Source organism: Phalacrocorax carbo, chromosome 1 (genome assembly GCF_963921805.1).
Source record: "Phalacrocorax carbo chromosome 1, bPhaCar2.1, whole genome shotgun sequence".
NCBI classification, from domain to species: Eukaryota; Metazoa; Chordata; class Aves; order Suliformes; family Phalacrocoracidae; genus Phalacrocorax; species Phalacrocorax carbo.
Genome location: NC_087513.1, coordinates 122,170,092 through 122,196,182, shown reverse-complemented (window position 1 = coordinate 122,196,182; position 26,091 = coordinate 122,170,092). Strand labels below are relative to the sequence as shown.

General features: G+C 44.7%; 1 protein-coding gene across 8 annotated transcripts in view; it reads left to right on the top strand.

The window, feature by feature from the left end:
* Window positions 1-5,795: 5,795 nt before the first annotated feature.
* The window catches only part of KDM6A (lysine demethylase 6A), a 166,473-nt gene continuing 146,177 nt past the window's right edge, over window positions 5,796-26,091 (top strand). For 4 of the 8 annotated variants that reach the window (XM_064472897.1, XM_064472874.1, XM_064472865.1 and 1 more), the window contains exons 1-2: window positions 5,796-6,438; window positions 6,706-6,769. In XM_064472897.1, coding sequence (XP_064328967.1) covers window positions 6,278-6,438; window positions 6,706-6,769 — 225 coding nt within the window. In that variant the 5' untranslated portion in view covers window positions 5,796-6,277. The remainder of the gene's footprint in view (window positions 6,439-6,705; window positions 6,770-26,091) is intronic. The other 4 variants (XM_064472906.1, XM_064472890.1, XM_064472912.1 and 1 more) reach the window with 1 other exon arrangement.

Genomic DNA, 26,091 nt, shown 5'->3' with positions numbered 1-26,091 from the left:
AAAAAAAACAACTACTCAATTTGCCGGCCACTTCATCTCATCCCAGACAATGACATAGAAAAAAAAAGATCAAACCTCATGCATTTGTCATTCGGAAGACTCACAGCAAGGAGTTTCATGCTTTGCAAGAAGCAGCATTCCTGATGCTAGACAGTATTTATTGTAGCAAACCAGCCTCCAGTCAGGACTTCCCATCAAGAGATTTCCAGTGAATTTGTGGTGAACATTTGTGACGGAATTCCCTACTCTTACTAATAAAAAAAATGGTAGGATCACCACCATCTCCAAAGAGGTCCTCCCTTAATTGGCAATGGCAAGCTAAGCACTCAACTGCTGGAGTTGATGGCAGTGAAAAGTAATATTGAAGTGAGTAAAAAGGAAGAGTGGATCTGGAGCAGGTCACCCTTCCCCTATGCCATGTTACATGAAGCTAGTCTCCTGAGACTAAGTTCCTATGTATGTGCTCAGGCTTGTCCTATTGGCCAGTGAACCTGGATGCTCAAGATACCACAACTACTGTTGACATCAAGTGAGATGACAGCTTGAATCCCAGTGTTGAAGCTGAATCTCTCTTCCATACCAGCTTCTTTTGCACTGATTTCAGGAGTTGTGTTTCAGCTTAACAAGGTGTCAGGTGATGTGTGTGTATTCATACAGAGAACTCTAGAATTAACTTTTGCTGTTTCTAACATTACTTTTCAAGAAGCAGTGGATTAACTTTGCATCTCAATTTCAAGCTGCAGAGAGTGGCCAGCATGCCAACACCTACCTGGAACTGAGTTCTCACTGGCATGAACTACTCCACAGCTGTACACATACTAACAGCATTCAGCCTCTTCACAGTTTGGGCAAGTCTTGCAGCATGACAAGGGAACACCTGACACTGTCTAGGAATACACAAATAAACTCCACATGGAAAATTAATAGGGGTGAAAACACATGGGAAAGAGGGATCCAAAGAGTATTGTTCAGTCGAAGAGTTTCATTGGTCCACAACATTCATGCAGAAGGCTGCAAAGTGGCTCTGGAGACTCACAGGTGACTTTGGAATTTAAAATAAGCTAAAACCTAACAAGTTAGGTAATACTTGACCGATGCAGAACACTGCCATTTCCTTCTTTCTTAAAAATTGAAGGACATGCTCCCTCTGGGGTCAGCTTCCAGGGCATTCTCAGAGTGCGAGGTCAGCATCACACTTGTCTGAAACAGACTCTCTCTCCTCATACAGGTGATAGTGATCAATGTTAGCTCCCCAAATTCTTATCTGCTTGCAAGCACAGAGTGTCAGTTTCAGTAAGCATTTTCAAGCTTTTCATAGAATTGTTAAGGTTGGAAAAGACCCTTTAGATCAAGTCCAACCGCTAACCTATCACTGACAAGTCCACCACTAAACCACATCCTTAAGCGCCATATCTATGCATTTTTTTAACACCTCCAGGGATGGTGACTCAACCACCTCCCTGGGCAGCCTGTTCCAATGCCTGACCACTCTTTCAGCAGTGACATTTTTCCTAATACCCAACCTAAACCTCCCCTGGCACACAGCTTGAGGCCATTTCCTCTCATCCTATTGCTTGTTACTTGTGAGAAGAGTCCCACCCCCACCTCGCTACAACCTCCTTTCAGGTAGCTGTAGAGAGCAATAAGGTCTCCCCTCAGCCTCCTCTTCTCCAGACTAAACAACCCCAGCTCCCTCAGCTGCTCCTCATAAGACTTGTTCTCTAGACCCTTCACCAGCTTTGTTGCCCTTCACTTGACACACTCTGCCAACTCAATGTCATTCCTGTAGTGAGGGGCCCAAAACTGAACACAGTATTTGAGGTGTGGCCTCACCAGTGCCGAGTACAGGGGCACGATCATCTCCCTGCTTCTGCTGGCCACGCTATTCCTGATACAAGCCAGGATGCTCTTGGCCTTCTTGGCCACCTGAGCACACTGCTGGCTCATGTTCAGGTGGCTGTCAGCCAGCACTCCCAGGTCCTTCTCTGCCAGGCAGCTCTCCAGCCATTCCTTCCCAAGCCTGTAACGTTGCATGGGGTTGTTGTGATCCAAGTGCAGGACCCATCACTTGGCCTTGTTGAATCTAATGCCTTTGGCTCCGGCCCAACAATCCAGCCTGTCCAGGTCCCTCTGTAGGACCTTCCTGCCCTCCAGCATATCGACACTTCCACCCAGCTTGGTGTCATCTGCAAACCTACTGAGGGTACTTACTTTTCTTGCCATTGAAGCAGCTGAGCTTTGAATACATCTTGAAGAATTGAAACAATAAATAGGCCTTTATAGGACCTCTTTAAGTCTTCCAAACAGTAGGTCAAACACACAAAAAAGCACATCTGGAAATTCAATTCAAGCAACATGGGCAGGATGGAGGGAGTAAGAGTGGCATAGACAGTGCTAGAGGAGTAACTCAGGTGTTGAGACTTCAGGTGCACGGAAGTTCAACTCAAAGTGTAATGAGCAACTAAGACATCTATATGCTTCTATGAAGTCTCCTGAATTGCTTTGTAATTTAGAAGTTAACTTCTTTGTACTAAGAAATAGTTTTGTCTACTGCCCCTTACGTTGATTTATACTTGGGATACGGCAAAGTGGAAACATTAAGAACTCACAGTTGAGATCCTCAGAAACAATCTCTGCTGAAATACCTTATTTTTGGCACATTACCAGTCAGTAGAGTCCTTGGCCCTGAGTTAGGCACCTAAGGAACCACTGCTGAGAAAATATGTGACTAAGAAGCCATGTAAAATACAGATTAAGATAGATGTTTCGTCATAGGTGTTTTCACCATTAATAGACTATGGCCCATTCCCAGAAACAAAAGCAACTAAATTTTTATCTGGACTCCAAACTCAAAATTAAACACAAATACCTGCCTCTTATACCAATACTCTAACCAACTGGCTGCTGCTTTTTTATAAAGATATGCAACGTTAGTAACCTCAGGTACTTTATTCTAACTGCATCAGAAAGTGTGGCTACTTGACAACATTCTGCTTCTAAAAGTAGGAAGGACATACTAGTTTGAGTCTTCTTTTGCATTATTCAAGACTTAATCTTGACCAGATCTCCAGTTGGTAGGGTGGAAAGCAGCACAGGCCTGCACACTTCTGCCACCATCTCTGCTCTGTGCTACAGACACCATAGGACCAGAAAATATTTGAGGATCCACTTGGAAAACTTCACTGGCACGTAAACATTAGCTGTAACACCTACAAAGGCAGAAACATGCTTCAATTTCATGAATACATGATTTGATGGTGGCAGTTAAAAAACAGGGGCTAGCACCAGGAAGCAGCAGCACTGTGACTCAACCTCCCTTGTGTAGCTTGGCCTTTGACTTTATTAATCTAATTCCCAAAGGCAGTTAATAGGCTCACTAGATGCTTCAGAGCACCTGGCAGTTGTAAAATAGACCCCTCTCTGAGGGGAGGGGATTCAGCTGGCAGAGAGAGTCTGCCCACTCATGGGGCTTTGACTATATGTTGGAGAAGTGATACAGTAACATCCCAGAAGATTGTTGCCAATCGATTTTGAGCAAAATGGGTATGAGCAGTGAGCTGTGCCACCACACACCTGCAGAAGACTGATCTCATAGAATCATTAAGGTTGGAAAAGGCCTCTAGGATCATCAAGTCCAACCATCAACCCAACACCACCATGCCTCCTAAACCATGTTCCAAAGTGCCATGTCTATACATTTTTTTAACACCTCCAGGGATGGTGACTCAACCACCTCCCTGGGCAGCCTGTTCCAATGCCTGACCACTCTTTCAGCAGTGACATTTTTCCTAATACCCAACCTAAACCTCCCCTGGCACACAGCTTGAGGCTATTTCCTCTCATCCTATCGCTTGTTACTTGTGAGAAGAGACCAACACCCACCTCGCTACAACCTCCTTTCAGGTAGTTGTAGAGAGCAATAAGGTCTCCCCTCAGCCTCTTCTCCAGACTAAACAACCCCAGCTCCCTCAGCTGCTCCTCATAAGACTTGTTCTCTAGACCCTTCACCAGCTTTGTTGCCCTTCACTTGACACACTCTGCCAACTCAATGTCATTCCTGTAGTGAGGGGCCCAAAACTGAACACAGTATTTGAGGTGCGGCCTCACCAGTGCTGAGTACAGGGGCACAACCACACCCCTACTCCTGCTGCCCACACTGTTCCTAATACAAGCCAGGATGCTATTGGCCTTCTCACCTCCTCATAAGCATCACAGCAGAGACAAGAGCTAATGATTTGCAAAATATCTCTGAGAAAACCCTACAGCTCCCTGGCTCTATGGGCAAATTAACGGGACTGTGAAGAGAAACCAGGATCCTCGAGTTCCTGGGTAAGCTGGGAAGGGCAGGGGAACCACAGACGCCCAGGTAACGTTTAAGCCACAAGGAGGACTGTGGGTAGGCTTGGCCTAACAAAGAAAGGCGAGCATGCAGAGCCCGCAATGCCCCTTTCCCCCCCCGGCGTCCAAAGAAATGCAGAGATGTACTCACGCGTGAGACGCTCTCTGAAGCCGCACTTCGGTCCTTCGCGCTTTCCTACGAACCAGCCCCTCTGCAGCCTGCCGCTCCGCGCCCGAGCCGCTAGCGGGCAACGCCCGCCCGGCGGGAGGCAGCGGGCGGAGGGAGCCGCCGGCCCCGCAGGCGTGAGGGCGGGGAGGCGGCCGGGGCCTCGCCTCAACGCTCTCGCGCCGCGCCCGCCGCGCCCGCCCCGCCCCCGCCCCACGTGACGGCCGCGGGGCTCGCGCTGCCGGGCGCCGCTCCACCTGTCACTGGCTCGCGGGGAGGGGAGGTTCTCCCCCGGGCGCCCCTCCCCTCCCTTCCCCCCCCCCAATCCGCGCGCCTCGATCCTCGCCACGCGCCCATACGTTGGCGGCTGGGGGAGGGGGTGAGCGGCCGGCATGGGCGGGCCAACGGCCGCTCCCCCGTGGCCGACGAAAAGGGCCTGCCCCGCCGCTGGGCGGACGGGCGACGAGAGGCGCAGGCCGGACAGTGACGCAGCTGCACCTTCCCCTCCGCCTTCCCTGGGCGGGGAAGTAAACCGCCGTGCCACGGGGGCTGCCCAGCTTCGGCCACCGCCGCCCTTCTGCGCGGGCGTTACCCGCCACCCAGCCACCCCCTCGGGTGCCGGCTTCTCCTCCTCCCTGCGGCCCAACCGCACGGAGCCCGAACCGGCGCCGTCCCTTCTCCCCGCTCGGGGAAGCCATTATTTTCCGGTAATGCCAAGAGCGCCACGCCCCACGCCCAAGCCAGGGCAGAGCAGAGCGGGCGGGCGAGTGCAGCTTTCCCCCAGCCAGTGCGGTAAGGCCCCCACCCACGAGGCGTCAGCGAGGCCCACTTCCTCAGCGACGTTCACTCCCCCAGCCCGGAGCCCCCGTTACGCAACTCCGCCCGTGAGCGGGAGCCCGCCCTTCATCACCATCATCCTCCTCCCCCCCAAGACCCACCACTCCCGAAAACTCCCCCTCCCCTCCCCCGCCCAGCTCGTCCTCCGGTTTTTAAAGGCGGACACTAAACTGCTGGCGCTGCGTAATCGAAAAGCTGCTCTGACTGACGGCCCGCCTGCCCTCTCGTAAGGCGAGACTCCCCGAAACCCCGCCCCGTACTTCAAACCCCAGCCAATGGAGTGAGGCCGGTGAGGGAGGCGGGCGCCGAAGGCCAACCAAGCTTAAGCTCGGCGGTGGAAGAGCGCTATGACTGACGTAAGTCAACAAAGGTCACGTGCGGCGCCACGGAGGCGGCGATTGGCTGCGTGGGCCCGGGCGGGCGGGCGGGCGGGGAGGGGGGGGGGGTCACGGTGGCGGCGTGGGGTTCGCCGTGTGACACAATTACAACAACTTTGGGCAGCTGCCGGGGAAGTTTGTAGGGGCGGCAAACACACCCCGCGCGGCAGGGCGGGTGGGGCCCCTGTCACCCCGGCTCCGCGCACCCCTCGCCGCCGGGGCGAGCGGCACCGCCGCGATGTAAACACCGCTCCGCCGCCATCCGCCGCCGCAGCCGCCGCCGCCGCCTCCTCCCCCCCCCCCCCGAGTCTCCAGCGCTGGGGCTCCCTCCCTCCCTCCCCCCTCCCTCCTCCTCCTCCTCCTCCGAGCAGCGGGGCTTCCCCCCGCCTCCCTCCCTCTCCCCTCCCTCCCTCCCTCCCCCTCCCTGCCGGCTGTTGTTGTTGTAATAAAAGTTGTGGTGTGTGTGTGTGTCGGGCACCCCGCCCCGCCCGGCGCTGGGGGGTGTTGGGGGCGCGCAGGGGGGGGGGTTGCGATCGTGAGTTAATTACGCTGCGTTTCCATGAAATCGTGCGGAGTGTCGCTCGCCGCTGCCGCCGCCTCTGCTGCTCCTTTCGGTGATGAGGAAAAGAAAATGGCGGCGGGGAAAGCGAGCGGCCAGAGCGAGGAGGACTTCGCCAGCTTGACAGCCGAGGAGAGAGAAGCCCTATCCGGCCTCGACAGGTACCCGCTCCCTACTCCGCCCCGGCCGCCTCCGTGTCCCGGCTCGGCCCGCGCTCCCTCCGTGTCCCCCCCCTCCCCTGCCCGCGGCTCCCCGCTCGGGAGTGCGTGTGTGCCCGTCTGCGGGCTCCCGGCCCCCGCCGCCGCCGCGCTCTGCCCTTGCCCGCCGGGAGCGAGCCCGCCCGCCCGCCTGCCTGCCCGTGCGGGGGGCTGACTCTCGCTAACGCTGGTGCCTCTCTCCCCTCCCTCCCGCCCGCTCCCCTTCTGCAGCCGACTCTTCGGATTTCTGAGGCTTCATGAAGATGGCGCCAGAACGAAGGCCTTGCTGTTAAAGGTAAGCGCGAGGGTGGATGTGGAGCGGGGCTTGAGGGGGGGAAGGGGGGGAGGGGAGGGAGCCGGCCCGGCCCAGCCGCCCCCTCCCTCCGGTCCCCCGGGTCCACACGGTGAGTGTGTGCCTGTGACTGTGCGTGTGCGTGCGGGACACCGCCACATCGGCGGGCGCATGGCCCCGCGGGCGGTAGGGCGCTCCGCCTCGCCCCCCGCCGCGGTCTCCCCACGCGTCGCTGCCGCTTTTGCCCCTTCCCCCCCTCCCCACTCCGCGCAGTCAGCGTGGCCCCCCACGCGGGAGGGAACTGAGTGGGGCCGGGGGTGCGTGGGACGAAGGGAGCGCGGCCTTGCGGGCTCCGCTCCGGACACTTTGCGGATGTCCGTCCGGCCCTGGGACGGAAAGTGCCCGCGCGGCGGGGCCGGAGCCCCGGGCCGGGAGCGAACACCGAGCGGCGGGGCGGGGGAGGGGGCGCAGGGGCGGGCGGGAGGGGGAAGGAGGAGGAGGCGGTGGCGGGGGGGGGGGGGGGGAGGGTGCGCGCGAGTCGCTGCTGACGTTGGCCTCTCCCCGGACCCTCCCTCGTGATTTTCGCCCCGCGCGGCGGGGGCTGGCGGCTGCGCGCGCCCTGCCCGGCGGGTGCGCCTGGCGGGGGGGAGCTGCCCCGGGGGGAGCGGGGGAGTGGGGGGGCCCGGCCGGTCCGGCCCGGTCCGGTCCGCGGCGCTGAGCGGCTCTCGGAGCCGTTCGCCGCGAGTGAGTTATTTACTGCCTGGGCCCGGCTGCCTCCGGCGTGCAGGGTCGTCGCCGAGCGCCCCCGTCCCGCCCGCCGGGCCCCCCGCCGTCCCCGCCGCCGAGAGGCTTGACAGGGAGCGGGACGGCCCGCAGGTTGCCGGAGCCTTCCCGGTGTTTCGAGAGAGATGTTTGTTTTCTGTGAAAAGTTGTTGGCCCTGTCATTTAGTTAAGTAATGGCTGCTCCTGTCGGCCCAAGATGGCCGGACAGGGAGGAGAAAGAGAAGGGGGGGGGGGGGAGGTAAACACGAAACAAACACCGGGAACGAATATGCATGTCGCCTGGAGCGTGAAGCCCCCGGTGAACGTTGAGGGAAACTCTCCTGCGCATTGCAAGTTCTTTCTGGGTGCTTTTCCTGCTGCAGGCAGGGCGTTTGCAGCGCCGGTGTCCTTCTTATCAACCTGTAGCACATTCTGCTGCCCATCCGTGAGCTTTTGACAAAGGCTGTGCAGGCTGAGCGTCTGCCGGTTGTATTTAAAGACTGAACGCGAAGAAAACGTTTGGGTAACAGAATTAAGTCGAACTGTTTCCGAAATACCACACGGTTGATGCAGGGGACTGTGTTCTGGTTCCTGCTTCCTGACTTGTTCCTGTCAGTAGCGTTGAATTTGACACTTTGTTCATCCTATTGTTGTGCCCGTGCTGTAAGCTGGTATTTTCACGTGAAGAATTTTTTTGTCTGTTGCTGGTCTTGGTTGATCTGAAGACCTAACTCTGAAGAGTGTTGAATTCGGTAGCCTAGGCCCTTACTTGTGTTTGGGTGTTTATTTCTGGCACGATTGGAAAAGCTCAATGTCAGGACGTGGGGGGAGGGGGGAGGTGGGAGGGATGGAAGGAAAGGCAAGTACACTTTTCTTTGTGCTTATATTTTAAAAAATCTCGTGGTTATCTTTTGATTTTCAGAGTTATTTATAAAAGTACTTCTTCCCATAAATCAAAAAGGTAGGGAGCGGCATGTCAGACCAGTTAAATAATGTACGTTAACTATTAGCGGACCAGAATTAACGTCTGCTCTGTGAATGCTCTTGAGGCTCTTGGAAATATTAGAGAGGATCATATATGGGGTAGAGCTTAAGGATGTCAGGTAGAAAATAAAAGCTTCATATATAATGGAGCATTTGCCACATAACATCGCTACGTTAAGTTTTATTTTGTGTCCTGTAAAATTAAGTAATGTAGGCAGCAATTCAGCACATTAGTTGAGTTTTGAGTCCTTTCTCGCGCATAATGCGTGTTCTTTTTTATAGCAGTCAATTAAAGTTTTAGAATATACAGACAGTCTGTATGAGATGGCTGAAGTTGTGGGGCATTTTGATAGTTTTCAAGTATATTTCTAGAAATATCACCGTATGTTCTCCTACTGTATCAATGTATGAATCCATGCAGGGAATACTACACACCCCTCCCCCTCCCCCCAATATTTTGCTATTTCATCTCAGTTTTCTGAAGGTATTTTGTACATCTGTGAATTGCACACTAACTCATGAAGCATGTTCTTAGTAAAACTTGTCTCTGAGAAAAGTAGCTTGTTAAGGAAGTAGGAAGATTAAAATGTTACTGTTCAGTGCGAAGATATTTGAGAGCAATTTCTTGGCCTCAACCAGCTTCAGTTTTATTTGTGCTTTTCACTTTCAGGGGATGTGCACATTTCAGTTACTGTAATAGATAAATAAGTTGTTATTTTAAAAGTGTATTTTACTTAATTCTTTTCTGTGTATGTGAAGCTTCATACAGTCTGCACTGTACAGGAAGGTTAGAGGAATTTAATCTAGCAGATCACTTTAATTCCATGTAACAGTTATTTTTACTGTAGCAAGTGTGGCCATATATGTATGTATATGTGCATTTAATTAATAGGTTTTGCAGCGACAGTAACAAAATCTTCCCTTTTGTGCATGGAGCAACAACAGCTAACAAAGACCCTAGGCTCCATAATTATGAAATCCTAACTGAGTGATTGAAGAGTCTGCAAGCCAGTGCATTATAAAGTAATGTGAGATTTATGTACAAGCATAGTAGGTGAGGAAAACCATTGAGTCATGTTTCCAGAGGAATCCTTCACAAAGGTGAAAATTTATCGGTACTTTCCTTGATGGGAGAATAGTAGACCTGCTGTTGAACCTTTCAGAAAGGCAGGCTGTAGCAGTGGCTCCTCTGAGAGCACCTGACAGTGTTCCCTGGTTACCTGTGGCCAAGGTGGTAGGAGCCGTGTACGTTGTACGTGCCTGGTGAGGCTGTTGGTGGAGGGGCGAGGTGAGGTCCTGGGCCGCAAGCACTGAGGGAGCTGCTCTGTTATCCACACAGGCACTTGTGCAGCAGGACGATTCCGATTTGGATTTAAAATTCGGTGCCTCATTACAAAGAGGTGCTACTCTCATTTTTGCCAGGGTTCACTCGGCAGGAGGCAGTACGTTGGCTCAAGCCACTTGCAGGCCGACCAGGAGGTTTTGTGAGGCCTTTGCAGTAGGAGATCTGGTTTAATGAAGCCACACCCTGACAGAGTTTAACAAGAAGAAATCTGGGATCTCCTTCAGGGATGAAGGAAGCTTTGTGTCCGGAGCTTTAATAGAGTTGTGGGTTTTATTCATGCCCTGGGTCTGGACTGCAATCCCCCTTTTTTGGTAGTTTTGCTTTGTAGGATGTATGGCTGTAGGATCATGAACTAAACTGAGTCCTGCTGCTGGGTGTAGCAAATCAAAAGACCAGAGAAGACATCAGATCTATACAGTTTTATGAATTATTGACGATATAGAGTAAAGGTCAGGAATATTGTATTGTTGATCCATGTATTGGATTGGATATGTGATAAGCCAGAAAAAAAATCAAACTTTTCTGTAATGGTGTACATGCTGTTAGTATGTGTGACAGCAGAAAAGAATTTTCTGTTGCCCAAAATTTTGTATTTATTTTACAGAAAAGGAGCTCAAAAATCATAGTTTGCAGCTAGTGTGGTTTTGGGGGAGAAGAGAGAGAAATTGAGAGAGAGGTCACCTTTCAAACTGGTTGAAAAGCTGAAAATCCAATGTAGCCAGCCTTGTATAGGAGAAAGTGCTCACTGTGATGCTTCTGTAGTTGACAAGAACATCAATGTGAAGGAGCAAAAAACCCCCAAACAAAAAAAAAAAAACCCTGCTGTTATCTTGATGTCTCTTTCTCCCAGGAAGACCTTCTCCCAGGAGGGGAAGCTTAAAGATTACTTTGGGGGGCGGGGGGAGGGAGGAGGAGGACATCCATTGTATTGGAAGTGAACTGCAAAGCATTTCCTTTTTCTTTCTTCTTATTTTCTAATGGCACTTCCAGTGTTTAGCCACAGTTGCCTTTCTTTCAGCGATAGACCTTCGTTTCATAAGCTATAATTATTTGGTTTCTTTACAGATTTAGGTTGATGTAGCTCTTCTAATGCATCGGGTATAAGATGCTTGTTAATTCCTATTCATTGAGTTTAATCAGTTCGTCATATCTTGCAGACAAAATCTGAAGCATGTTTCCATTTAAAAGTGTTGATGTTGAAGTTGATTTAAAGAGGGATGAAGTAGTTCCATGCAATATGCCGGTTTTTGGTATCTCTGTTACCTCTTGTGGTTTTGCAGCCCTTTTGTTTTCCAGCTGATTTAAAAAATGGTATTTCCTTTGTGTAAAGGCCACGTGTTGACAAAATTAATGAAGTGATTATCTGTGCTTTTATTAAGCATACAAAATAAATGCACAGTGACAATATTCTTTCATCTTTCTTAAAATTGTCAGTGTTGCTTGTTTAAAAATAGGTCTGGACAGTGCAAATTAGTATATATTGGCTTTGTCACTTTAGTGTTGCCATTAACATTAATTTTCTACTAATGTGTAATTAAATACCACCAGTTTTAATTCTAATAGACTGCTTGAAAAATAATTATGCAGGAAAACATTTTAGCCCATTAGTCTAGGTGTAGTAAAGTTACGTTTTCAATAACTTTGGAAACATTTTGGCTTAATTTACTCTCATCAAAACAAAGAAATATTGCTGTAAAAAGAATTATAGTGTTTGCCTTATGTAATGGCAGTGTTGGGAATTGAGAAACTGGGAATTGGTACCATGAGACATTTGTAAAGCATTCCAGGAAGTGGGCAGCCTCTCCAATTTCTGTAAGTTTATATCTGAGCTGTTCCTTTATGTTTTGGTTTTTAAAAAATACTTTCTGTATTTCTTATTATTTGTTTATTATCTAGCATACTGTCTGTTAATGTGGAACAAGTTAAAGTTGGTTAAAAATTTGTAAATTGGGTTATGGGTGGAACTGGTTTTCTAGCCTTTTTTGAAGCTGTCTGGAAGTGGAATGATTTGAAGTTAAGCATGTTTATTAAATAGTTGGGGCTGACATATAGATTTTAAGATCAGTATTTTTCTGTTTGCAATTTGGGCTTTATGTTAATAGGGTAGGGTTTTTTAGGATCCAGTTAAGGTGTAATGGATGACACATTCTATAGTTCACGGATGTACCACGTTCATACTTCAAAATTACAATTACAGTCTATGCGATATTTATGTGTCCTAGTACTTAAAGACTTAGTTATAGGTTTGCAATATTTGTACTTCATCTGGTATTAAAAACAACCTTTTTTTTTTGTTTAATGGACATTGCACAGTACTTTTTAAGTATGAGATACTTGGCATGTTTTGATACTTTCAAAACTAGTGTTCAAGGCATATTTCTTTAAAATAGTGGGGTTTATTGCTCAGAACATACATTCTTGAATGGTTTGGATGTTTAAGTTTAAAGTGAAGTCTTGTTACTACCTCCTGAAGGCAAGGAAATCAAGAAAGTTACAAAAATTACAGTTGTCATTTTAATACGTTAAGGAAAAGGCAAGGACAGACCTCATCTCTACCAACAGTGGTGCTTTTGTAGAAATGTAGTGATGATTGCAGGACAGCTAGCATATTGGTACTTGCATTTCAGTCAGCTTTATCTTCACCGTCAGGAGACTATTAATAGGGAATACAATATAAGATTTTTCTTCGTTACAGCAGCTTTTTGTGTTTCTTATGGAATAAATGTTACATATTGTAGCATATTGTAGTACTGGTCTACTGAGTCTGGAGGCTGCAGCGGTCCATTTCTTTAAGTGATACAAGGGCATAGACTTAAGATAATTCACGCCCAACTGACTTAATAATCAAACAGACTAGGCGGGCAACAGTTCGTGATGAAGAAGAGAGAGAAATATTGTTGTGTTTTAGCAGCTGAGGAATAGAAGTTCTGATAAATTATTTAATTTTTGAAACGGTAAAGGAAAACCTGTGGCAAGGACGGGACAAAATTGTTTTCCTTCAATTCCATTCCAATAATTTAACCACTGAAATCCTTCCACTGATCCATTTGCGTGTCACGGTACTCGTGGACTTTAGCTTTCAAATTTCTATACAGGTAATCTCAGGGTACCATATGTGAAGAAGAAACAGCCAATCTAAAGCTTTTGTCTATACATGGTATTCAGGTGTGCTTTCTGCTCATGAAAAAGCATGGCGCTCTGCCTCTTGCCAGCCTTTATAGCTGTTTGTTCACTGTAGTGGGTTGAGTGGACTTGATAATTATAGAGGTAAGGCTCTCTGCAAATGTTGATACCATCTGAAGTAAGTGTTGAAAGCATCATCTAAAAGCTATACCATATGTTTGTTATACCATTTTAGAAAAGAGTAGATGTTTCATACTTGGATAACTCTGTGCATGTAGAACCATTTGTTTTCATTATATTAGTAAGATGATACAAAATTAAGCAGAGTCATGGAAAACGTTTATTGCTATGAAGTGATTTTAGACTGACTGACATTTGTCACGAGACTTTCTAGCACCAGAATTATATGCCATAGCCCACTGTTGTTCTTTATTCCACTGAGAATTAGGCAAATTTACATTCTGAGGGGAAATTAAGTTTTGGTTTCCAGCCCTACAGATTAGTGAGTTAAACTTCAGGTTCATCTCTGGTTAGTGAACAAATATCGTTGTTCTTGGTCCTCAACTGATACGATTTTTGGGTAATGGGAGGGATTTTGCAGTATTTTCAACAGACTGAAAGGGAAGGAAATGCGTGTATCTGTAGTTTGAGAATACTAAAATAGTTGTGTAAAAACTAGCTATTGATATAAAGGGCTTCGATCAGCTTCTGCAGATGTGAATTAAGCAGAATGACTGTGAGTCTGAGGTAAATATATATCTGAGCTAGGTGGCAGGTTTTAGTATTCAGATAATTCCAGAAGCTGAGCCGTTACTGTGCTCACGCTGAATGCCTATAGGTATATGTATACAACTTCCAGCCCTTTAGTTTCACACCTATCTTGTAATTTACGTGTACAACTCATGTAAGTTACTTTTTTTTCTGCATCTATGGTGTTTGAAGTGTATCTTTTGGATAATATATCTTCACAGTTAACGTGATATTCATTAAACTTCACATGTCATTATAGAGACCAGTTGACTGTCTTTGTTACAGTTGTTAATGATGTTAATATAGTTCACTAGCAGAATACTTCTTTGTAGTTAAAAAGAGACAAAATTGAACTAAGTGGTCCTGTATGGAACCCCACAGAAGGCTGCCAGGGTTTGTAGAGGTGTATCTGAGAGGGTAATCTTGGTACCTTACAGAACATTTTTGTTAGAGGAGAGAGAGAAACTGTGTTTGATATAGTCTGAGCTGAGTTTATTGGATCAGGGAAGTTCTGTAAAGCAAGAGAAAGTAATTATTTTATTATGTTTCTGATTTACAGATAGGCACATTAAAGAAATAGCCATAGTGGTTATAACTCCTCTTGTGGAAAGGCTGTTTTCAAGACTTGCCTGTTTCAAGACTAATCTGTTCAAAGCTTGCTTTCAAGACTAGTTCTATGGATACTGTCAAAGCTAGAGTGGGCCATTTCATAGTTTGCCTGTGGACCTAATAAAGTTTGTTAAATGGTACATTTTTAAAATGACCTTCTGTTTGTCAATATTTTGCAGTGGATCAGGTATTATTCTTGATACTGAATACTATTTTATATATCTAAAGAATGCTAGAAAAGTGTTCCTTATGTAAATAAAATACTGTGTTAATGAACAAAATGCCCCTTCAGCATGTTTGGGGGTTGAAGGATATTCTTTCTCAGATACTTTAGAATATGAGAGTACACATGGATTACCATCAGGGCTGTTTTGACAAAATAGCTTCCTTGATGGTTCTTGTTTTTCCTACGTAGTGTTCACGGAAGAAGCTTGTTTAATTAAGATGTAGAATCAAGAGCTCATTTATAGTTTTGTAAAGGGAGTGACTAAAAGTGTGTTATGAATTACAACCAGAATGCTGTATGTCTACATATGAATTTCCTTTGTGGTGAGTTGTTAAATTAATTGTTGTTTGTTAAAATGGCTTTAAGTCATTTCCTTTTCTTGCAGTGGCGTTTTGAGGATTATGATTCACTTGTCAATATAGATTAGTTATTAAAATCTAAAGCAGATTGAATTGTGAGTGTGCTTTCCATTAAATTTCTGCTTGCATTTTGAGAACTTAAAATTTTTGAACAATTTCAGCATTGGCCAAAAGAGCCAGTGCAACAGCTTTTAAAATAGAGCCAATAAGTCTCTTTTTTTTTTTTTTTTCTGTAGAATTACATTACTTCCATTGCAGTTGGCATTTTAACTTTTTATTTAAGCACAGTTTTCATTATCTTATGATTTGAAAACTTCCTTGCACAAGAATCTAGAGTAGAATAATGAATTGAAGTTAAGGCTTTAGTTTTATGTATATTTTTTCTCCAGGTAACAGAATTTTAATAACTTCCTGTTGCTTCTCATTCATGCTAGTGAAACCAATTTTGGGCCTTTTTGACGAATCAGGCTGAAGAACTGAATCAGACCAAAAATAACCTAGTAAAAATGGAAAACTCATCAGTTTTAAATAACCAATACTGAAGGTTAGTACTAAGACAAAGGTTTTGGATTTTAGAAGAGCAAACTTCAGCTTGCTCAGAGCTCAGTTGGGAAGGATTCTGTTGGGAGCTTCCATGGATGATAAAGGAGCTAGTGAGGGTTGGGAGTTTTTCAAGAATGCTCTCCTTGAAGCGCAAAAACAGTTCATCTTCCCTAAAGGTAAGGGAAGTAGGTGGAGCAAGAGGCCCCCTTGGCTTAACTGTGAGCTTCTGAGTCTGCTCAAAACCAGAAGAGAAGTGTACCAGAGGTGGAAAAGCAGATGAATACCCGTTGAGAACTACAAGGGCATTACCAGGAAGTGCAGAGATGCAGTTAGAAAAGCAAAAGCTTGGCTCAAATTGAAATTGGCCAGACATGTCAAAAATGACAGGAAAGGCTTTTTCAGGTATGGAAACAATATGCAGAAACAGAAGGGAAATATTGGCCCACTGTTAAACAGGAGAGGTGAATTTATCACCAACAACGCTGAAAAGGCAGAGTTTCTCAACACTCAGCACTGTTGGGCCCTAGGCCTTGAGAACAAAAATCCAGGTTGATGCAAACGTAGACCCACCACCAGCTGTTACAGCAGCTTGACCCCTACAAATTGATGGGCCTTGACAAAATCCACCTGAGGGTGCAATGCTGGCATCACTGCAAGGCCAGCAATAATCTCTGAGAAGGTGTGGAGATTGGGGGACATCCCAGAAGACTGGAAGAAGGCTAATGTCACCCCCATCTACAAGATGGGATTAAAGGAGGATCCAGGAAATTATAGGCCCACACGACAGTGTTAAGAGAGCAGCTGGTGTCATTGCGAGGCTGCTCTCCATAATCTTTGAGAAGTCGTGGAGATTGGGGGACATCCCAGAAGACTGGAGGAAGGCTAATGTCACCCCCATCTACAAAATGGGCTTAAATTATAGGCCCTTCAGTCTTACATTGGTTCCTGGGCCAGTTATGGAATGAATCCTCCTGGGGGGTCAAATGAAGCATGTGATTGGGAAAAGCCAGCACAGTTTCACCAAGGGGAAATCGTGCTTGACAAACCTGATCGCCTTCTACAGCAAAGTAACCTCCTCAGCCGATGTGGGTCGAGTGGTGGACATGGTCTACTTGGATTTCTTCAAGGCTTCTGATACGGTTTCCCACAGCCTCCTCCTAGAGAAACTGATGCGTTACAGTTCTAGACAAGTGGTCTGTGCTCTGGGTTGGGTGCGGTCCGTCAGCCAGTTCCCCGAGGGTGGTGGTAAATAGCTCCTTTTCAAATGGGCAGTCTGCCGCAGGTGGGGTCCCCCAGAAATCGACATGGGGCTCAGTGCTGTTTAATATCTTCCTAAGCGATCTGGATGACGGGCTCAATGTGCGCTGATGAGGTTTGCCAATGGTAGCAAGCTGAGTGGGGCAGTGGACACTTGGGAAGGGCGAGCCACCCTACAGGAAGACCTGGATAGGCTGGAAGAGTGGGCTAGCAAGAACCTTATGAAGTTCAACAAGGACAAGTGTAAGGTCTTGTACCTGGGAAAACATAATCCAGGAGTGCTGCACTGGCTGGGATCCTCCCGGCTGGAGAGCAGCGCTGTGGGAAGGGGCCTGGGGGTCCTGGTGGGCAGCGAACTCGATGTGAGGGAACAGTGTGCTGCTGCGGCAAAGCAAGCCGACTGGATGCTGGGTGACATCAACAAGGGCATCAGAGATCAGAGATTAAGGAAGTCATTATCCCACTCTACTCAGCTCTTGCCAGGCCACCTCTGGAGTACTGTGTCCAGTTCTGGTCCCTGCTATACAACAAAGATGCGGACAGGCTGGAGAGGGTCCAGAGAAGGGCCACAAAGATGATCAAAGGACTGGGAAGCCTGCCATGGGAGGAAAGGCTGCAAGAACTGTTTTTTTTCAGCCTTGAGAAAAGAAGGCTTAGGGGAGACCTTATCACCATGTTCCAGTATTCAAAGGGTGGCTACAAAGAAGATGGAGACTCTCTTTTTGCAAGGAGTCACATGGCAAAAAGGAGGGGTGGTGGGTACAAGTTACTCCTGGGGAGATTCCGACCGGACAGGAGAGGATGATTTTTCACAATGAGAACTGAGCCATTGGAATAATCTCCCTGGGAAAGCGGTGGATTCTCCAACATGGGACACTCTTACAATTCGGCTAGACACAGTGCTAGACCATCCTGTCTAGACCGTGCTTTTGCCAAGAAAGGTTGGACCAGATGATCCTTGAGGTCCCTTCCAACCTGGTATTCTATGATTCTATTAATACAGTTCATTGAGCAGACTGAAAAAAGGCTGTACAGGTGCTTGAAGAGAGAGGCTTGGGAGGCTAGGGTGGGTCCTGCTTAGAGTGTTGCTGTTTCTGCTGTGCAGCAGCAGAGAATGCAAGAATATATGTAGAAGAAAACTAAGTCTTGTTCATGAAGCTGTTTTATGTCATTGCAGACGTGGCTCTGAATGAAGGAAAGACTCTGAGGGATCTAGGCTGAGTACTTAATGAATTATGTTAGAACCTACACCTGCTGGAAATCAGTCCTCCATTTGATTTTTGGGGAAGAGGAGAAATGAAACAGTCTTCTGGGAAGATTTTTCAGAATGTAGTGTCATAAGAAAAGGAAGAGATTTTCAGTTAAAGGAAGCGGAGGAAAAGCTGAAAAAGGATACTTAAAATATTAGATGTGAGGAAGAGTGAGAAACCATCGGCATAAAGGGGTGATATAGTGACGCAGACAAAATGCTGAGGGCAGGCAGCAGTGTAAATCATAGCGTATTTATTCTTTCCAGTTCAGACCTGAATCTTGTTCCTGGATGTCATCTAACTTACTGCTAACTTAGAGTAGCATTTAAGCTCTTGATGTTGTTGGTCCCTGCCTCAAAAGGTTTAAAAAAATGTAAACAGGAACAAAATAGAGATAACAAAACTGAGGAGGGTTTGTGAAGGGTTTGAAAAAGCTTAGTAAGAGTTATATGCTGTAAGTTTTGCTCTCTCCCATTTTTGAAAGAAAAGTAAGGCACGGTAGAGGAAGCTGCTCTTTTAACAGTGTTGGCTGCGTTGTCTACGTCTTTATCTTCTGCTGCTGCTTCCCTTTTCCCGCCTTACACCCAAGGAGGGAAAGAGTAAAGAAACCTACTGCTTTTGCTCTTTCCTTGAGGTGAAAATGAAGGCCAAGAACTGTTATGTGTCTGTTCTTATGTCGCGTTTCGCTGCCTTTAGATTTGAAGGCTAAACAAAGCTGATCAAGTATGGAAGATGTAGGTGGATATGTTAAAAGGGCAAGAAGTCATTTAAAATATGAGATTGAAAGCCTGTATAAGGGAGAATGATGTTGAGCTAGAGAATGTAATGGTATAGTTTAATGCAACAGTGTGTAGAAAGAGTGTAAGACAAAGTGGAAGGATAAGAAAAATGGAGAACATTTGTTATATAACATCATAAAGCATGTCATAAGCAATCTCTGGTAGGAAGGAAAAAGTGGAATGATATTGGGAAGAATAAAGAAATATAAAAATTGTGTACATTGGTTGGTAAAGTTTAATGGAGCTTCTGGGCATGTTAGAAATATATAGTAACTAAAGGTATATTATACGTGCCATGGTTCTTAAAACTTTATGCTTCTTAGTCTTTGGTGTGGTACACAGAAATGTGTTGTTTTCTGAGTATTTTTAATCTCTCCTGGATTTTAATGGTTAGAAGGGCACAGCCTCTGAATTTGTGATTTCATTAACACTTGAACATTATAAATTTTCAATGATGGCAGACTACAAAATTCATTGAAGGACTATCTGATTTCAAGTGTTACCTGTTAAAAAGATCAACAAATTAGGCTTAAGGGTCTTTTTTGCTTCTTAATGAATTTTTTTTTAAAGAAGAAATGAGTTTATTTGTTCCTTTCTTAATTAAAATTAAAGGGTAAGTATAGCTTTTACTTTTTATAATTTCTGAAAAAGATTCCCTAGCTAGAAACTGTTCAGCTAATTTTGAACCAGAACAGTACCTATTCCTCTATTCATTGTGTAAGAGGTCAGGAAATGAATAAAAACTTTGTGCATGAACACTAAGCATTAGGCGGTATGAGAGATGTGCACGTCTGAGCCAGCCTCTTCTGGCGTCTTTATGAAAATACTCAAATATACCTTTAGCATAGGAGCACGCATAATTTAATTAGCACATTAAGTTTTTGTAGTGGAGGGCTTATTTAACTGTAGTTACTATGTGGAGGAAGTGGCTGAAATGGCTTTAATGCCTCTTCTGGTTATATGTGGGGAGGATTTAGAGGTGTTTATGCTTCTAGCAGAGTTCATTTTTGTTGCCTAAGTAAGATGAGAGCACAGAGATCATCAGAGCCCATTTTAACTAATGAACAGAATAAGGTCTCATTTTCAACCTTGAAAGGGCTCTGCTAACTTACAAGTTAATGTGTTAAGAAAACATTAGTTTTGACAGTTTTCTGGGTTTAGTTATACACTGTCCATCTTTGCTGTCTTGGTGGGAATTTTTTCTATGAGTAGTCTCAACACAAGACATTTTTAAAAGCTTATTTGATATAAATAATGTGAAAAAGTATTAATGGTTGAATGGAACCTGGAAATGAGACATCTGTTTTGCTAAGAAAAGAATGGAAAGCACAGCAAAAGCTGTATTGTAGTATGGAAATCTGTTCTAGGGGAGGTGGATGTGTTTGGGACAGTTGGAAGAATCGTGGAAGGTTGTGTAAGGATTCCTTAGATAATAGTGTGTGGTAGGGATATGATTGTTGCGTAGCACTGTGTGCCTAATCTTGAAGATTGTCTTCAGTTAATCTGGGAATGTGGATGTGTTCCAAACTGTATGAGGAAAAAGCTGGAATTGGAATATCACAATATTTTTATTCCCTGCCAGTAAAAATGCTGTCATCTTAAGTTGTATTTTTTTTAATTAGTTGATTTTCTTCCCCCGTGGCAGCTTGTTTTTCACTTTTGAATGGTAGGATGTTTTCTTGTAGTGCCAGTTACAAACTTTGAGCTTGCTTGCATTGTGGCCAGAAATCTGAGAACAATGACGACTCCATTATATCCAATGAGAAAGGAATCTTTTGTACTACTCACTTTTAATTGCTAATTAAGCTAAGTCCTTGGTAGTTTGAAAGAATGCAATAGTTTATGCCCTCTACTTTAGACCAGTATTTGCTACTGGGTTGTGGAGAATGATGGAAAGGGTGATTTTTGTTACGTTTTCTAGATGAAAGTGACCTTCTTGAGAAAGTGAAAATGGGTAAGAGCACTCACTCTGCACAAGAAGCTCTCGGGGTTCAGGGAACATGTGGTGCCTGTGGAACTGAGGAGCAGCTTAGGACTTCCGTGCTGCTTGAGAAGGCCTAACACCACCACCTGCCCCCTCCCAAGCTCTTTACAGGTTTTGCCTGACTGGTCCGCTTCAGTTTCTGTATTTAGGATTAAAGGTATTTTAGATTGTCCAGATAAGAACAAAGCAGCAGGGGTCTTCTAGAGAAAGCTTGTGGATGTTTGGAGATTATTTTAATTTGTTCTTGACTTTTTAATTTTATTTAAAGCAATGAGGTTGGAGTGGAGCTTCCTTAATAGCACAGCACTGGTTTCAGTGCATTAGAACTCACTTATTTTAAAGGTTCTTCATCACAGATAGGTGGCAATTTTTGAACACCAGGAAACTGTGCCTCAAGAGGAGTAGGTAAAGCAGATACACAGATTTACCAAGTGAAACAGGAAAACAAGTTCCAACTACAGGTCATTTCACAACTTCTTCCTTAGGGCTTTCTCACTTCCACAATCAGAACTCAGAAATGGAACAAACTGATTCAAAGCAATTCATTGATGACTACCTTAAGGTCTGTCAGGCATCAGACAGCTGGAAAGGACCACACTTCTGCTCTGACTTAATTTTCATTATTTTTCTGTAGTATTTGAGAACCTTTCCAGATTTTTGTCATGTCAGTGCTGAAATTGACTAACTCATATGTTCTTATAAGCAGATTACCTGTTTCACTTAGCGCCTTGTTTGCCAGTGGTTCCCTTTTCTAAATAAATAAATAAAATAATTACTGAGGAGTAGTAGTTATCGGCACATGTACGTATTGGTACCTGGGTTTAAGAATGAGTGTGCGGTTGAGTTTAGGTAACCTCTTTGTTTTTATGTTCACGCTTGGATCTCAGTTGGACAGTAGTCTCTGCTGCTATAGCTGTGCTGGCATTTTCTCTACCTTGGCAATCCCTACACAGCGTATGCTGACAGAAGTCATTCTTTTAGCATCATTGCACAGTTATGTGCAATGTCAGAATCAAAACCCGTTAAGAGCTCTCTACTGTTACTGTAGTTGGAAGGTTGAACCAAGGTGTGTGATTTTTTTTCTTACCCTAGTGTATGAGCAGACAGGACGTGGTAGAGCTGATTTTTGTAAAATGTCAATGCTGTCTGTAGCTGGGGCTTTCATGTGCTGTTGTGATGCTGCTTGTATTAATTTCAGCTTTCAGTATCTTCCAGGCTTTCTAAAGAATGAAAAATTCAAATCAGCCTTAAATCTTGTTGCAAGTAATGTAATTTAGAGCCCAAGTCATTGGGATCTTGCTATATGTTATCTCCAATGACCAGAAAAACTATGTAATGTTGTACTGCTTGCTCAGGATTTGACTCTGGTTAGGACAGAATATTCTCTACAGGAAAACTATTCTGAAGTGATAGCTTTTAAGGAAGGAATCATTTTTCAGAGCCATTTCTTTTTGTCCTTAATTAAAGGTATATCACAAGTTTTGTAAATTCTTTACTCTGTTGTAACTGCTGTATCAACTTACATTTTAATTCTAAGCTACTATGTTTTTCCTTGTTTTTAACTTGGTTTGGGCAAAACATTGGAAAATATACTTTGCAGATTAAATCTGCAATGTAGGAGGAATGACTAGTGTTACTTAGATGGCAGGTAGAAGAATATTATTAAACAGATATATTCTTAAGATGATGCAACATTTATGTAACTTCATATTGCTTGTTAAATGGGTAATTAATTTAAGTAGAACAAATTCACGTTTTGTTTAGAAATTAAAGAACAGACACTAAATGAGTAGGGCAGGTACTGTGGTACTGCCTCTCCTTCCACAGCTAGAGAAGGGAATTAAATTAAATTGCTACTTCTGAATAATTTTGGCTCTTTGTGTAAAGGTATTACTCCTTAAAATGCATGTTAAAAATGAATCATTTGGGTTTTTTCCCTTCACGTATATCAAAATCGTGGCATTTGATTAATCCTGTGGTTGGATCTCTTGCTTTGCATGCCCATCTTAAAGGAAAATTCTCTTAGCTTTGGAGAAGGGATACCTCTTGGGAGACACTATTGCACAGCATTTGGTCAGGGGATTGAGCTGAAATGAGAGGTGAAGTTTCTATTGCTAAGCAGCATTTACTGCAGAAAAGTGCCTATGAAGTTGGACTTACATGTCTGTATGAAGCTGTAGATTTTATTAAGTTGTCTTTTCTTTGGCTGGTTAGAAACAGTTAAAGCTTAAAGCTCCATTGCTGTGTAATGTTGGTCTCCTAACCTCTCCAGCAAGGTTAACTGATTAATTTTTTTTTTATGTGTGTGTCCCTGTTGTTCCACACCCCACACGCCTACCCCAGCATTTCTAGCTCTGCTTATCCTAAACTCTGCATAGACCTAGCCCCTTGTCATGTGAGTGTTGTGATGTGTGAGGTGTCCATCATAAGTTTGCATGTAGTGATATGAAAGGGTGTGGGTGAGGGTGAGGCACATACTCATTAATTTTAGAAAATTAGTTTCAAACAATGTTTATTTTCAGTATTACTAATCAAATTCTCCACCTTCCCTTAAGTCTACTGCTATGCTTTTCAACTAATATACAAATAAATATGCAAAAAGAACCTAATTAATTCTGGTAATAGCACTTTTTAATATACACATATATTTTAGAATTATCTTCAATAGTTTTCTCATGGCTGCTATCATGCAAGTATTAAGTGTTTTATGTCTATGCATGTACCCTGCGTTATCTGTGGGGAGACATCTTTAATTTAGTATCAGCTACTTTTATGCAGTCAGTATGTAAAAGCCTTCAGTTTTTGACTAGTGTTATGCCTGAATTCTTAGAGGTCTGAGTCGTGTTCTGTGGTCTCAGTGAATGAAATGTTGAGACCTCATACCCTATAAGCATATCTGAACCACTACAAAAGCTTTGTAGATACGATTACCTAGAACTTTCTCTGGTGAGCTGAGTTCAGCTGTCTTGTGAGACTTTGCCATTATGTAACAGGTGGAGGCCTTGGAAGTAGTTTTCTTTCTGAAAGGAAAAATAATAAAAAGACTGTGATGGGAATGGGAGAAGGGAAGAAAGGGCAGATGGATAACAGCAGACTGTGGCTAGTGGGAAGATTTCTAATGCAGGAAAGAGTAAGTAGCCAAATAGTGTTTCTGGAGGGGTCTCAACAAGGTAGGGAAGACAGCCCAGGTATGTCGCAGAGTCGGAGGTAGCATATACCTTGGGCCATGTAATTAAATGGGAAAGTTACATGGTTACCTTCTGTCACGTTTAAAACTGCTGTAACCGATGGATGGAGGATCTCCCTAGGTTTTGGCAAGTAGGCCCCATTCAGGACAGAAATGTCCCCATTAAGTGTGTACTCTCTAGGCCTCTGAAATATGAAAGGTTTTGCTTCCATCAGGCTGTATGGTACGTGAGGGAAAGGAAATTGTAGGCTGGAGAAGCCTTGCAATGCTCAACTTGGGTTAAGAAGTACACCTTGTAGTGGCATTGGTTTTTTGGTTTTAAGGCAGCACTAAGTTGGAAACCTCCTGTTGTAGCAGAGCTGTATGTGATAATTTGCCTTGCCTGCAAACCTGTACATCAGACACAAACTGACCAGTGGTTTTATCTTGCACATGAGGCCATGGAGTAGGTGAGTGCCAGTTGTTGTAAATGAGTCCTGGAAATGAATGAGAGACAAGTCCATCTTGTTTTGGGGGAGTTTTGAATGCATAACCCAGAAGTCCTTTTAAACTGTAGCAGAGTTTTCAGGAGGGGGGAAGGATATTTGAGACTGGCACAGTATCCTTTAGCTAGTGATGGCTTTGCTATATGCAGTCCCACTGGAATACAACTGCTCAGACTGTTGTAGTAAGAGAATTACTTCTTTTGTCATTCCCCTCCCCTGCAAATTCAATGTTAACAGCACAAAATTTTGGTTTATGCAGTGAGCTTTGTCTGGTGGTATCTTGTGTCCTTCCAGACTGGTCTAGCAAGACTTCTAAAACCAGGGAATGAAATTATGCCTATGGACATAACTGTAACTCTGACTTCTATGAGTGGCAATCCCTCTTTTCACGTCTGTAATGTGCATGTGCTCATTTTGCCACTGTCTGCAACTGAAGAGGAGCTGCCCATGGCATTCCTACAGCTCAGTCCTTAGGCTGCTTTCCAGGAAGACTCAGCTGTGCTTTTTTCTAAACTTGGTTTTTCTCCGCATACCTGATGATCTGCCTCTGTACACTAAGTTTGAGATTTGCATGTCATCTTTGTCTTATGCAACTGCTGATGGTCATGGTGGCTTAGGTGTCCCTGAGCCTTCCTCCTGCCTATACGAGGCAGCGCTAAGTAAATCATAGTGGTTTTCTTGAGGCACAGAAGTGTTATTTCATTTGGTCACGTTAGCAGGCAGGCTCACGGCATTTCTCAAGGGAAAGTCTGTCTGCATTGCATCACTACTAACACAACAAGTAATACTTTTTTGCTTAATACCTTGGCTATAGAGTACAGCTAGCCCTTATGCAGTGAGAGTACTAACAGCTGCTTCCCAGTGACTGTTGTCAGATCTTTGTGGACAGAACTGTGGTTACATGTATTTCCTGTTTTCAGGACATTATTTAGTTGCTCTAAGCCTTCTGGAAGGCCTCACACAAGATTCCACTTGCTAACAAACTGTGTTAAATTTTATTGACAAGGGTCTTTTCACTTAGTATTTTTAATACTTGGCATGTCACTCTGAAAACCTGTTTTACCAACCCAGAGCTACAGTTTCTGTATGGAGGTATATTACCTTTTCAGATAAGCTTTACAAAAATAGTGATAGTGATACCATTCTCCCTAGTTTTCACTATAGTCATACAGCTGTAGCTTTAGACAATGGTAGCTTTCTGATAGTGAAAGTAAATAGTAGCCTTAGGATATCAATACTGAAAATAGCACTTTTCATATTTTAAAATACCATGCCAGATTGAGACTTGGGTTGATGAAAATGGGTAATAAGTTCGTTATTTGATTCTTGAATCCTGACAAGAAATGACAGCAGAATCCAATGGTACTGCTGCATTTTGCTGGATCTGTTTCTTTTGTCATTTGCTTCTGATCTTGTTGATAACATTTCTGTTTTGGAGAGAAAAATTGTCACTCATGGGCTTTATGAGAACTAGGAACACTTCAAAATAATAAGTGACAGTGGCTGTTTATATGCCTTTTGGAAAAAAGAGCAAGTCTGAGTTAGAAGCCTATCAACTAGATAAATGACGCAGCAGAAAGCAAATTGCATGCCTCTACCCATTTGAATGTGGGTGGGGGAAACATCTTTGGAAAAAAAAATATGCTGTGAACAATTACTTGGAACATACTGCTTTTAGAGAA